Raw genomic sequence first — 13,476 nt, 5'->3', positions numbered from 1 at the left:
TGCCAATAGCCAGGGTGATGACAGCCACTCTGGTCTTCAGGCTGTTCAGCCCCTACTCCTCCTTACTCTCCTCCCCCAGGACCCTCCCTTTCTCTCTCTTCTTGTTTCTGAACCAGCCGATGGCACCCCCATCACCACCACACACACCCTTCCTCTCTGGAGGAATCCCTGTCGTCTCCCTTTACTAGGTCTCTGGTCACCTGCCTCCAGCCCCCAACCTTGTTCTCTGTGCTATCACTAGAAGGGTGAGTCGAGCAGCCTCAGGCTCCTCCCCACTACCTCCCCACACATGAAAGACCTTTACAATTCTATTTCATTATATAGACCTAGGTCATTCAATGCCATTCCACCCCAAGGCCAAATGTTTATAAACAGTGTCTGTCTGTCTATCCCCAAAAAGGTTCTCACCATGTAGGGCTGCAACTCACATACAGACCAGATAGCCTTGAATGTACAGAGGTTTGCCTGTCACTGTCTCTTGAGTTCTGGAACTAAAGGTGTTTGGCACCATGCCAGGCCTAGCCCCTATCTCGCAGTGCCTCAGCACACACAACGCTCCTGCTCTGGAGCACTGGTCCCCATCTGCCAGCCCCTTCACTCTGTTCCTCTGCAGCTAAGCCTAGACAGCCATGACAATCCTCCGCTCCCACTTGTCCCCTTGTCTCAGCGGCTAGGCAGGAGGCTGAGCTGAAGCACGCTTCTCTACACCTACATCAGCGCTGAGGAGGGGGCAACAACCAGACCATCTGCTCGTGGGCCTTGAGCACGCTGGGCTCTGGGTGCTGCCTGGCAGGCCTTCTTGGCTCTCCTCCAGCGCCTCTCCTGTTCCCAGGCATTGGCTCATAGCCTCACCCTGCCCCCTTTGAGAAGGGCAGGCTGCCAGGCAGGAGCTTCCTTTAACTGCAGCCCCCTCCAGGGCTCTGATCTCATTTCCCTGAGCCCTCACTGAGGCCCTTCTCTAGTCCTGCCTCTTCCTTTAAGTTCCATCAGGGTAGAACCGCTGACGCTGACAACAGCAGGTTGCATCCGACTCTGGCCTTTAGAACACCACTGCTGCTTATCCACAACAGCACCTCAGGCCCTTATCTCCCCAAAGCACTCCTGGCTGATGTCACTCCCTGGGCTGTTCTCCTCTGGATGCCGGCTCACTGCTCCTGCTCTTCCCTACCCTGGCTCCTCCACGTCCCCGCTGTAGATAGCCAGCTTCCTCTTAGCCTCTGCACGTGAGCTCTAGTCCCTTACCTCCAGCTGCTTCCAAGGCATCCTGCACATCTCATGACCTTCATGCTCCAACTCACGCTGCCGTGGCCAGGGCTTGGCTTGTCACAACCTCTAACCTGAGATCCTTCCTGTCCCCCACCCTCCTGCCCCTCCCACAGCAGCTTCAGGAGCACTGGTCACTCAGTGCAAGCTACAGTTCCTGTGGTATAATCAAAAGGTATGTCCCTTCTAAAGATACATGAAGGAGGAGAGGTAGGGCATATTTGTCCCCTCTTCCTTTCTTAGCTCATTCTAATCAATCTTCTTCAGGGTCCCTCCAGTGACCTCCCAGGCCAGTGCCCCCTTATCCAGGTCTGTTCCCACCCCTGTCAGCACACTGAGGTATTGTAGTGACCTGTTTCTATGTCCCACTAGAAGACTACTAGATTGTAGCTTCCATACGCAAATGTCACATTACACTCTTGTGTGCCTGGGAAGGAAGAAACCAGAGAAGGAAGCAGGTTAATTTTGAAGTCTGAATAACAGTAGGCAGCCTTAACAAACTTGTCCTATGCAGTGACCCCAGAAGGCAGGCCTAATGCTGTCTCAGCCCTGAAGCACAGCGGAAGAATTTCTCAAGTGTTAGTGGTGACTGGCGCTCACAGTTGACTCCCTGGTTACAGGGAACTTGATAGTGGGCCTTTTGCTGGTGGCACACAATGGCAGGCACGTGCCAGGTACAAAAGGGATGTAACCAGTAATGAGGCTTGAGTCACAGCACCGTGGGCCAGCTGGACTGCTTGCTGGCTGGAAGTCAAATGCAGGTCTTCCTAGAGGTGCCTAAGGTCACACATGGGATTCTGAGAACCACGCTTGGCTAGCCATTCTAGACACAGGCAGGGGCTGGAGCTCCATGGGGTTCTTTTCTTCCCACAGCAAGTCAGGAAAAGAATTCAGCCAAAATGTCAGCAGCACCAGAATTTCAACAGACATGAGCTCCGAGTTAGGTGTCTGAGGGAGGTGTGCCTTGCAAGGCTAGGCACTGGCAGGTTCTCAGCAAACATCTTCAGACCAAGTAAGACAGCTGCCTGGGAGTCACAAAGGCTTAATCATTTTAATAGGCATTCAAGACATGCTTCCTGCATGCCAAGGTGCCAAGTGCTGGAGGATAAAGACGTGAGGCATTGCCTCAGCTCCCAGGAAGCCATGATCAGGACTGAACACTGACCAAGCACTTGAAGGCACAGGTACTACACGACTAGGAAGCACAGGGCATCAGAGCTCTCTGTTCACAAGGAAACAGGGCTCAGAAAAGGTTTCCTAGAGTCTGTGTCTGCCTCAGCTGGGTCTTGAAGGGTGAGGAAGCCTTAGCCCCAGGCAGTGGCACAGAAAACACGAACAAAGGACAAAGGCACCAAGCACAGAGATCCTTCTGAGTCTAGGCCAGTGAGTATCTTTACGGTTCAGATCGAAAACCAGTCTCAGGTGGAGAGATGACTCAGTTGGTAATGTGCTTGTTATCGAAGCATGAGGATGTAAGTGTCCAACCCGCCAGAATCCACATTAAAGGCTGAATGTGGCAGTACATACCTCTAATGCCAACACGGGAGGCTCAGTGGGGCTCACTGGCAAGCCCCAGGTCCCCATGAGAGAGACTATCTCAGGAGATAAGGTGGAGAGCAGTTGAGTGAGACGTCAAATGTCGACCTCTGGCCTCCACACACAGGAATTCACATGTACCTATATGCACACCCACAAAGGGGAGACAAAGACATTTACAGTCCAGTTCACAGGCTCCAAGGAGCCTAAAGGCCTGGGATTCACAGAGCTGTTCACAAAGGACCGTGTTCCTGTGTGCTGAAGGAGCCCAGAAAGACAGAAAAGGACTCCAGGCAGGAGTATATCCCACAACTCAATTCTTCTAAGGGTCCACAGGCTTCCAAGACAGGAATGCTGTGAGGGCCTTGCTGGGGAAGATGGAAGGTAACTAGAGAACAGAGACAAAGTGATTCAAGGTGAGGCTGATGGGATGAAGGGAAGGCCTTTGGTGAGACCCAGACAATGAGTTACACTTAGAACAGTAAACCAGATTTTATTCATAATGGACTCACCTATCAGTAAACAACCAGAGTCTGAGCGTGTGGAACCCAATTAAGCAGTCACATACCTGTAATCCCAGTGCTCAGGAGGCCGACTCGGGAGCATTAGGAGTTTGAGGTCAGCCTAGGCTACGTAGTGAGAGCCCATTTTAATATAACAAAACCAAGCTTGGAGATAGAGTTCAGTGGCTAGAATACTTTCCTAGCACTAGGCAGGAGGTCCTAGGTTCAATTCCCAGCACCACAAGACAGACGGCTGAAAAATCAGGCAGGGCAGAGTTTCAGGAAGTTTGGTGGTCTGTCACTTGCAAAGGAAATGTGCCAGGCTGGAGGGAGCAGTACAGAAAAGTGCTCTGAGGCTGTGGGCGGACAGAGGCTCCTGTGGCAGGACCAGTTTCCCGTTACCCATGCGGCCCCACAATACAGAAGACTGGAATGGACACCACAGGCTTGGCCTCATGGCTGTCTCTAAGGCTGGCTACACAGAAGCTGGAGGCCTTCAAGGAAGGCAAGGCAAGCTCCAAGTTCTAACCGTGAGAATGCCAACCCATGGTTTAGAGGACAATGGGCTCTTCTGAGCTAAGCAGCATCCAATCTAGAGGTTCCACAAAAGGTAGCCAGGAAAAGCCCCTGGAAGGCAATGGGGCCAGGGAAGGTTGTACGTCCAGCACTCAGGAGCTCCCCTTTTACTCATGAGAAACTGGGTCTGACAGGAACACAAAGTCCATCAACTCACTCTACTCTACCCGGAAAGCGGCAGGCTACAAACCAGCCTCCTTCCTTAAGTTAGTGTCTTAAGGACATAGTATCAGGAGTCTGTATGTACAGCCCAACTTACCTCCCAGCTTAAACCCACTCGGGAACATTCCTCACTCTTAAGCCCCATGTACACTCTTTGTTCCAGCCCAGGAGACATTTACCCAGTGTCTGAATGGCACCTCTACTCTCCAAACCCAAAGCCTTATTCCTCCCTAGCTTGTCTCTTTCTGTATTCTATGCACTGCAGCCTTGGGTTGCCAGCCACCCAATATCCTCCTTCTGCCCTGGCTCTTGCCATCCTGGTAGCTGCTTGTCTCAATTTTACCCTTCTGTTACCCTGGAGGTAACCTCAACTGTCCCCACACTCAGCACAGTGGCCCTTGTGATTTTAGAACACATTCATCCAATCAAGTCCCTCACAAGCCACACTCTTCCAGAAGCTTCCAAATGTCACTCAATGCTGTGTCCACAGCACACATATGGCATCTACTCATACAAATTCATTTTCTTTCTTTTTTCCCTGTAGTACTGGGGATTGCGCCTAGGGCCTTGGGCATGCTAGATAAGAATTCTATTGCTGAGCAGCTTTCCCCACCCCTTTCTGTTGTTTTGAAACAGAGTCTTGTTCTGAAGCCCAGGCCGGCCTAAAATTTGGTCCTCCTGCCTCAACCTCCCTACTGAGATTATAATTACATTCCACCACACCCAGCTCATTCCCTCCACCTCAGGTCCAGGGCATTGTACACAGGGCCTCGCATACACTAGGTAAGCACCGTTGAAGTATGAATTCAATAAACACATATTGGAAGGAGAGTAAAAATTTCCCAGATAATGAAATTCAGGTTTGTTCTCAGTAGAAGGCCTGAGGGCTTTTAAAAAATATGATCTCCGTTTAAAAGGTGATGGCCGCAACAGCCACTGAAACAGCTGTTGCAAGTGGTTTTTTTCTTCTACTTAGAGTTGTCAAAACAGAAAAGGTATGCTCAGACAGGGAGAACACTGAACAGGGCAAATGTTAACTGTCTTTACAACCCACTCTCTGTGCTGTGTACTTTAAATGAGAAACCACGCAAAGGCAAACACTTTACTACGCCTTCTGAGGTTGGCTCCGTCTCTAATAAGGATTAGGAGCAGGGCTGTGTGCCCAAGGTCACTGAGACTTGCTGGACAGTCCTGGCAGGTGTGGTTAGTCAGAGCTAGTAAGGCACACACGCCGGTGGACTTGCAGTCGCAGGGAGGTGAATTCAACTGTTGTTATGAAAATCTTGCCTAGATTACTAGATTACTTCTGCAACCCAAAAGGTCACCCTTGATCCAGTTGCAGTCACCAGGTGACGTCTATCACTCAGAAAATGGCTTCTTTATTCCCTCCAACAACCACTTAAGAGAGTGCTTGGCCCACTGAATGCCAGCCTGTGGCAGAGCCACGACCAGAGCCAATGCGACGCCAGGCCTATTCACACAAAGACCAGATTCTACCTACCCAGTCCGTCCCACAACGTCTTTATCTGAGTGCTGAGGAGATTAGGTGAGGATTAATCCTCAGAGTAAAGGACTAAGGACTCATACCACTCAATATGAATGATCACTATCAAACATTTGAAATGTCTTGGTCATTTGTCATCTGGGTTGGTCTGGACACCACCTGGAGCAAGAGCTTGAGAGAGCATGAGCACACTCAGCTCCACAACTCCGGGAACATTTACAAGTACCTGTGGAAGGAGAGTCCTTGACCCCAAGTAGACTAAACGGCAACAGGCGCCAAATTATGGGACAGTTGTACAAACTGCCTAGAAGTCACCTGCTGGTCTTCCAGCAGAACACGGTGACATGAGGAAAATCATTTTGAGCCTCTACCCGCTTTGGATAGACACAACCGTACTGCCATAAAAGTCAATTGCATATGACCCAGTTGGTTTAGACAACCTTTGGCCCCTAAAGTTGGCTCAGTGAGCCTTAACACAAGAAGACCACAACTGTTTCTGAACTGTGGCCAGGCAGCCAGCATCCGTGCAGACTGACTCCTGTCATGGGAAGCCCACCCCGCACGGTGCCAACTCTGCCCTCCAGCTATGTTATTCAAGACTCCAGAAGCACAGGGACGAGCTAAGGCACAGGTGACACAGGCGACCCAGGCAGGTCAGGGATACTCGCTGGAAGGGGCTCTTAGGCTGGGAAAGCACCTAAGCGTCAGGTGGGCAGCTGTGTCAGCTTTGGCAAGGGAAGGGCCTGAATTGTTGCAGGTCTTCGAGAAGGGCAAAGGTATATGAACACAAATGCAATTTCAAACAAATACAGAAAGAGAATTTCCTATTCCGCAGAGACGGAAAGTGCCCCAAGGGAAGGCTGACACGGAGGCAGTTCTTTCCCACGGCACAGAGCCGAGAGCAGGCAGCGACGACCTAAGAAGGCCGGGCCTGCCCAAAAGGATCTGACACCCTGGCCCGCCTCACGCACCAAGCTAGGGAGCACCAGCCTCCGGAGCCCCCTAACACGCTGCGACCAAGGCACCAAGCACCGCCCGTGTCCCCTCTCTGTCTGTCCGTGCCGCCGGTCAGCGCGCGATGACAGTGACACCCCCACACCCCACGTCCAGCCGCCACGCCCCCGCCGCGCACCCACCTCGGCACCAGCACCGCACCGCTCCCTCCAGCTCTCCGCTGGACCGCGCTGGCCTTTCTGCGCACGCGCGTAGGCGGCCCCGCCCCACAAGCACGCGCTTGCGGGCTGCCCACCCCGATCGCCCCGCGTCTCAGCGCTGCCGGCTCTGGGCATGCGCGCTCGCGTCCGGCGGCGGCCAAGTCGGGAGCATGCGCTAGCCAAACAGCGGTTCCCGCGCTCCGGGGCGGGGGTTTGCCTAAAGAGGTGGGGGCTCTAGCGCCTGGAATAAGGCAAAGTCATGGGCATCTGGAGCCCCGATGGCTGCCCGTGGAAGTCGCCGTCTGGCCCGGTTACGTGTGGATCCGAACTGCCCGTTCGTGACATCCAGCCGGTAGAGTGTAGGGCTTCTAGCTAGGGGCGGGACCTGTGCCAAGGAGCTTGGAGGCCAAGACTAGGAAGATGCTGCAAAGAATGACAACTGGGTGGACCCCAGATATGGGGACAATGGGACAAGAAAGAGGTGGGAAGCAGGCAGAGATGCAGCTGCGGATGGAGACACAAATACGTGACCGGCAGAGGCAGGCCAGAAAGGACACGGGGACAAGATCCACGGTGTTGGACAGTCATCCTTATACGAGAGGAGCCCGCAGGACTCTTTGCAGATCTCGGTTGGAGGCCGAAAGGTCGCTATCCTGACTGTGAGGTTGTGCCACGACCCCCACAGCGGCGTACAGGCGTCTATGGGAAGGTCGGAGGACTCTAGTGTATTACAGCATCGGAGAGTTGATGAATCACACTCGTGTGATGCGCTCAAACCCTAGAAGGATCCTAGCATTCCCTGGGAGCGGGGCTGTTCACAACCTTTAAGAGAAGTCGGGTATCAGGATACGCCTTGTAGTAGGCAGCCAGGGTGATGAGATCACGGTCCTTTGAGGGTGACGACTGCTCTGGGTGCCTCCTGGTAGCTCTTAGGGGCCTTCACATACCTTTGTGTTGGGGATGGGGCGTCACCAAAGAAGTTAAAAGATGTGATGGGGAGGAAGGGGGAAATTAGAGGGCGACGCACGTGACACTTCCAGCAGGACGCACTGATAAACACACCCAGAGATAAGAGCAGTGCGCGCCCTGTCCACGCCCAGCTCGCAGGTTCAGGCGGTCCCGCAGCGCCCCCGCCGCTCGCGCCTCTGCATCCTCCGGAGGCGCCGAGTCCAGGCGTCTCTCCAAGGCAGCACGAGGCTTCCACGGGCTGCGCTGAGCCCGGGTCCCCGGCCCGCTGTGCTTCCAGCTGCAGCCCCGGACCCGCCCCCCAGCAGCAAGTAACGCCGGCCGGGTAGGAGGCGCGGGCAACCGCAGGCGGCGTCTAGGGTTGGTACCCACAGCGCGTTGCTCCCGCGCCGAGCGCGCTCCTCCCCGCTGCGGAACACAGCAAGCACTGCTACCGGAAAGCGTGTCCACGCGCCGCGGGCCTCGCCGCGCGCACCCACTGACACCTGCACCGCTGGGGAGGGGAGAGGGCGTGAGAAAGCGAGTCAGGTGGGGTAGGGCGGGAAGGGACTGTGTGCAGAAGCACAGAATACCCACCCGGCTTAGGAAGGACATAAAGAGGTCACCCACTAGAGGGAGGTACATTGAAGATATAGCTGCTGAATGGGCGGAGCCAGCATCAGTGGGAGACCCGAGGAGAGGATGAGGCTTGAAGTACAGCCAGGGTTGAGGAGTTGGGGGGCGAGATAGAAGGGCTGAGGTGAGGCAGCCTACCATAGTCCTTTCGGCAGAACTTCTTCAGGCTGATTCGATAACTGCCACGCGCAGGTCTGCAATGTGACTCACAGTCTAGGGGGAAAGGGTGGAGGCTAGCGGAGTTCCATGCCTCTCCCCCATACTGGTCTCCTATAGCCCCCTTCTCCAAGGTCTGGGACTCCGGCGTCCACTCACCCTGTGGCTCCACAGGACTGCTTTCTTCAGTGGGTCCAGGGACAGGGGTCTCTAAGGAGTGTGGGAGAATAGTCTGTGATGGGGTGGCAGGGGCATCTGAAGGGCTCAGGGGACAGATAGACAGCAGTAGTTGATTGCTTTGGCTGAGGTGACTGAGACAGGGCAGGGTCACTCACTAACACAGGGCGCCACAGGAGACCGGCTCTGCTGAAAACCTGGGGCACAGCGGTTACAGGTGAGGCCAGTAACACCATCCTTACAGGGACACTGGCCTGTGGTCTGGTTACAGGTTTTACCAGCAGCACCAACTGGATGGCAGTCACAAGCTGAGGACAGAAATGAGGGACTGGTTCAGGAGTGCGCCGGGGTTCTGGGGAAGTAAGGCAAGAAGGCATGCGGGTGGCAGGCTCACCTCTGCAGGCACGGCGGTCACTTAGGACACGGCCTGGGTCACGGTAGAAGCCCTCCCGGCAGTAGTGGCAGTGGCGACCAGCAGTATTGTGCCGGCAATTGAGGCACACACCCCCACTGCGGCGCCCAGACAGTCGGTACAGCTCCATGTTGAAGCGGCATCTCCGAGCATGGCCATTGCAGGAGCAAGCTGCAGGGAGGGATCAGTCAGGAGCAGCCCTGCCTGGTCAGAAGTCCCCAGGCTACCCTCCAAGGCCTCACCAAGGCAAGCGTGGGCTTCCTGCCCTGTAGCCCGCTGCCATGGCCTGTCACAGTAGAAGGGCTTGCAGCGGCTGCAATCAGGGCCCTCTGTACCATGCTGGCAGTCGCAGATCAGGTGGCCATGGCTGTCCAACAGACACCGTGAGGCATGGCCATTGCACTTGCATCGACCTCCCACCTGGAGCTCAGTGGCTGAGTAGGAATAAGGGACTGTGACCTCCCGGTCCCTCATGTCCCCCAGTGTGGCAGGCCTTGTGAGTAATATGCGAATATCTGTGGCAGTCACCCAGTCTTGGAGCACGGGACTGTTGTCCAGATCCAGGCCCTGCGGGCTGCCATCCTGCACACTGAAGGCCAGAAGGCCTCCACCATCAGGCTGGGCCTGGGGGGCTGGGAAGCAGAGGGCTTCTGGCCCTGGACCAGCAGGGCCATCAACAGGAGCAGGCGGACGGCCATAGTCCAGGCTACAGCTGGAGGAGAAGAAGCCCAGGGGGACCCAGCTGCGGCCATGGTCCTGCGACTTAAGCAGGGCCACGGAGGTTGGGGGAGCCGAGCAGAAGCGTAGGCTCACGAAGACCAGCTCAAAAGCCTTCCCCAGGGGCACCGTGAGGGTTACGTTGAAGGGTGACCGTTGCAGCAAATCGGAGCGCCAACAGAGAGGACTTGCAGTGCCCGGAGCAGAGGTCAGGAGGTCTGCAGAGTGTGCCCGCTGCGGGTCCGAGGAATCGCAGACGCGATTGGCCGGCCTCCCGCACGTGCTGGACGCCAGCACATCTCGGCCCAGAGCAGCGTTCACTAGGCCCGGAATACAACAGCGGGGTTCACCCGCCTCATCATAGCAGGGGTCGGCTGTGGCCGGCATCCCTGGGCTCAATGCGGCGGAGAGCGTGCCTGCGGTCAGCAGCAGCCCCCAGGGCCAGGTGGGCATGGCCGTGGCCGCTGTGGTGACCAGCCAGCTTCCGCCCAACGATTCTGCCCTCGAGGAGAGAGAGTCTAGTCCAAGACTCTGCCTGCTGGATCTGCAGTGCCAAGATAGCAGAGCCCCCGGGCGGCCCCAGCACAGGCCCAGAAGTGGGAGCAGCCACGGGCACGCCCGGGGCCAAGCACAGCAGCAGGGATGTTGGCGAGTCCTTCTGCTAGGCCTGGAGCGTTGACAGGCGTCGCCCCCGCTCCCGGTGCCTCCGCCAGCGGAGGCCCCACCCGCCGCCGGCCGCCAGCACTCACCCACGGAGGGCCAGGAGGAGCAGGTCTCCCGGCCTCCCGGGAAGGGCCCTGGGCGGGCGGGGCCTGGGGCGCCGGGGCTGCCGCCTCCTCCTGGCTGCTGCAAGGGCGGAGGAGCTGTGCCAGAAGTGGGTGGGGGGCTCAGCAGGCGCGAGCCTGGTCCTAGCCGGGGGCGGAGCTGCTCGGCCCGGGAAGGAAGGAGGGGAGGGGGCCTGGTCCCGACAGCCAGAATCAGAAGCAGATTCAGACACAGGCTGGGGCCAGCGCGGGAGGGGGCTGGGAGGCCCGAGAGCCGGGGGAGGGGCTGGAGAGCCAGGAATGCGCTGACGGGAGAGGGGGGGGGGGCAGCGCAGCCTTGCAGTCCGTGAGGGACCACCCAGCAGGGTCCTCGGCCTGAAGCCAGGCTTTGGCTGCTCCTGGGGGGGTGCCACGTGCTGGGCTGGGGTCTGGGCCACTCCTCCCAGAAGCACATCATGCAGGCACAACCTTAGGTCTGAAGCTTGAAGTCTTGGATGCTACCCAGAATAGGGGAACACAGTTGGGGCTGGCGTTCTTGTAGGGTATCCCCAAGGCAGTAGTCTGTTCTAGCAGAAAGAACGCAGGTCTGATTTCAAATCCAAGCTGCTTGGATTTCTGGCTGTGTGGCCTGAGTTTCTCAGTTTCCTTATCAACCAAAATGCCTATTGCTTGCCATGCTTTGCGGAGTTGCTGGGAAGACTTGATGTGCCAACAGAGCTATCATCCTAAGCTAGGAGTTCCACTAGGGAGCACCTGGGTTCTGCTGAGTGCTGTGATCACTGCTCCTCAATGGGATCAGGCCACTCTCAGCCTAAAGCATTCCTGGGTCTCGGTGAATAGTCGTCATATGATGGTCCCATTGTCGAAGGACTTGCAAATTTGGAAAGTGGGCCGGGAGTACAGTCTATTTGCTGGCCCCTCCTTGAGGTTCAGGGTCTGGCCACCTGTTGAGGGCATGGAAAGGTAAGGGTTTGACACACGGAAAAGGGCTGGTCACAAATGAATCAGATTCAGAATCCTTGAACCTGACAGTATCCATCCTAGTAAATCTGAACAGAGAAACAAGCCTACGCCCCAGATGATTTGCCAGGGCACAGGCTGGAGATGAGCAGCTGTAACTGAGAGCCTTGCCAAGAGGAACCAAAGATGCTTTTCTTACTGCCTTTGTCCTTGACAGGCCAGGCAGAACTGGGGTTGACTCCATGAAGACTGGGCAGAAATATTGTCCCATCTTGGGGGCAGTCCTGAGGCCCAAAGATCTAGTTTCAGAAGGGAGGCTGACCACAGGCCAGTCAGTCCCTGCAGCTGGTAAAAGAGGCCATATGGGTATGCCTGTGCACTCAGAGCTACCATGGTGCATGAGTGTTCCTGACAATAAAAAAGGAAAGAAACAGAAGCGCCCTGCTTTTCAGAGAAGCAATAGTGGAGCGAGGACGCTGGGACCCTCCCAGGACAGACCAAGGGTGTGGCTGAGGCAGACCCTTGAAGAAGCAGGGTGACAGGCTGATGGATACTTGGTTTGGCCTGTAGAACAGCTGACTCTGACCCTAGGCACTTTCCCAGGCCTGCTGTGCTTACAGGCAGGAATGGGCAATGGCGGAACAGACATCGGAGAGGGTCTAGTGGCTCCTCTCTTCACCTGCACAGGCACAGAGCCCCGCCTTTCAGCTTCCTAAAGGGAATCAGAATGTGTCCTTTACAGGCAGTTATGGGCTGAAGCTGTGCTCTTCCATAGGTCAAGTTCAGAATTAACCCTTTCCCACCACCTTCTCTCTGACCACTGGTTCTCAGCCTTCCTAACGCTGTGACCCTTTAATACAGTACCTCATGTTGTGGTGACCCCCACACACCATAAAATTATTTTCATTATGACTTCATAACTGTAATTTCGCTACTGTTACAGATTTCAATGCAAATGTCTGTTTTCCCATGGGCTTAGGTGAGCCCTTGAAATGGGTGATGATCTGTGGCTTGCGAACTGCTGTTCTAGGTCCTTCTACAAACCCTCCTCATAGGCATGGGAGGAGCTCTGGTGGAGGATGGGAGAAAAGCCTCGGGGAAACTCGGGCTGGCCTCTGAACTTCAAGCCCCCTACTAGAGTCCCCAGACTGTCAGCCAACTGTGGAGGGGGAACAGCCTTTTGCTTTGTCCCCAGCCCAGCCTCCCTGTGAGCTGTGGCTTCTGGGGTCTGCAAAACATGTGCTGGATTCTGATGTGGGTGGAAGCTAGTGTTGGGCTCAGCTTTGATCAAGTCCTAGGGGACGGGGAGGGCACAGGACAGGGGCTCAAATGGCCATTGAATTGCCTTCTGCACAGACTCTGGCCCCAGGGCTACTCTTGCAGATGGTGTCCTGGGCTCTCTCCAGTCTCCAAGAGACTTAGAACTCTCTGTGGACCCAGCCACCTGTGCCAGCCCCTGACTGAGGCCTCTTAGTCCTTCCATCTCAGGGTTCCTACCCCCTCCAGGCACTTTCTGCAACAAAGAGGCTCCACATCCCCGCTTCACACCTGCAAGAGCTCCAGCTCTGCATTCTCACCCCCATCCAGTCTCAGCAGCTGGCTTTGAGGGGGCAAGGGATGATAGAGAGTGACAAGTTTCAGGCCGCAGGGAGCTGCTGACCTCTCAAATAACCCCCTACCCAGCCCAAGACCCACTGTCCGCTTCAGACACTGGCCCCCACTTGTTCTTGCCCTGAACAAACATTTACTGAGTGCCTATTATGTCTCCAGGGACCCAGACTCGGTGAAGAAGGCAGGCAGCTCCACACCCTCCTTGCACCTTTGCGTCGACTTTTGCGAACCCCCTCCCCTTCCATAGTTGGGCCAGCTCTGCCGCAACAATCAGCTCTCCCGGCTCAAAAGCATCGGTGGATGGAGGGAGGGTGTGAGGGGGAAGGGCAGAGAGGGAGGAGAGAGGGTAAAGGCTCTCTGTAGCCCTCCCTACCTCTTGAGGGTTCGAAAATAAAGTTTA

The 13,476-nt window shown here is 55.8% G+C and overlaps 2 protein-coding genes across 2 annotated transcripts in view; both read right to left on the bottom strand.

Moving 5' to 3' along the window:
- The window catches only part of Tbc1d24 (TBC1 domain family member 24), a 29,501-nt gene extending 22,685 nt beyond the window's left edge, over positions 1-6,816 (bottom strand). The window contains exon 1 of the mRNA XM_041675843.1: positions 6,681-6,816. The gene's annotated coding sequence lies outside the window, so the exon portion shown is untranslated. The remainder of the gene's footprint in view (positions 1-6,680) is intronic.
- Positions 6,817-7,805: 989 nt separating this feature from the next.
- Ntn3 (netrin 3) lies at positions 7,806-10,533 on the bottom strand. The gene is made up of 6 exons (XM_041675841.1): positions 9,267-10,533; positions 9,007-9,195; positions 8,771-8,920; positions 8,595-8,645; positions 8,418-8,492; positions 7,806-8,157 (listed from the first exon to the last, which is right to left on the bottom strand). The coding sequence occupies exons 1-6, from the start codon at positions 10,192-10,194 to the stop codon at positions 7,808-7,810; spliced, it is 1,743 nt and encodes a 580-aa protein (XP_041531775.1). The 5' UTR covers positions 10,195-10,533; the 3' UTR covers positions 7,806-7,807.
- Between the last annotated feature and the right edge of the window lie 2,943 nt (positions 10,534-13,476).

Source organism: Microtus oregoni, unplaced genomic scaffold, assembly GCF_018167655.1.
Source record: "Microtus oregoni isolate MIOR12 unplaced genomic scaffold, Mior012 000027F_ref0000203, whole genome shotgun sequence".
Taxonomy (NCBI): domain Eukaryota; kingdom Metazoa; phylum Chordata; class Mammalia; order Rodentia; family Cricetidae; genus Microtus; species Microtus oregoni.
This window is presented reverse-complemented; position numbering and strand designations above follow the sequence as displayed.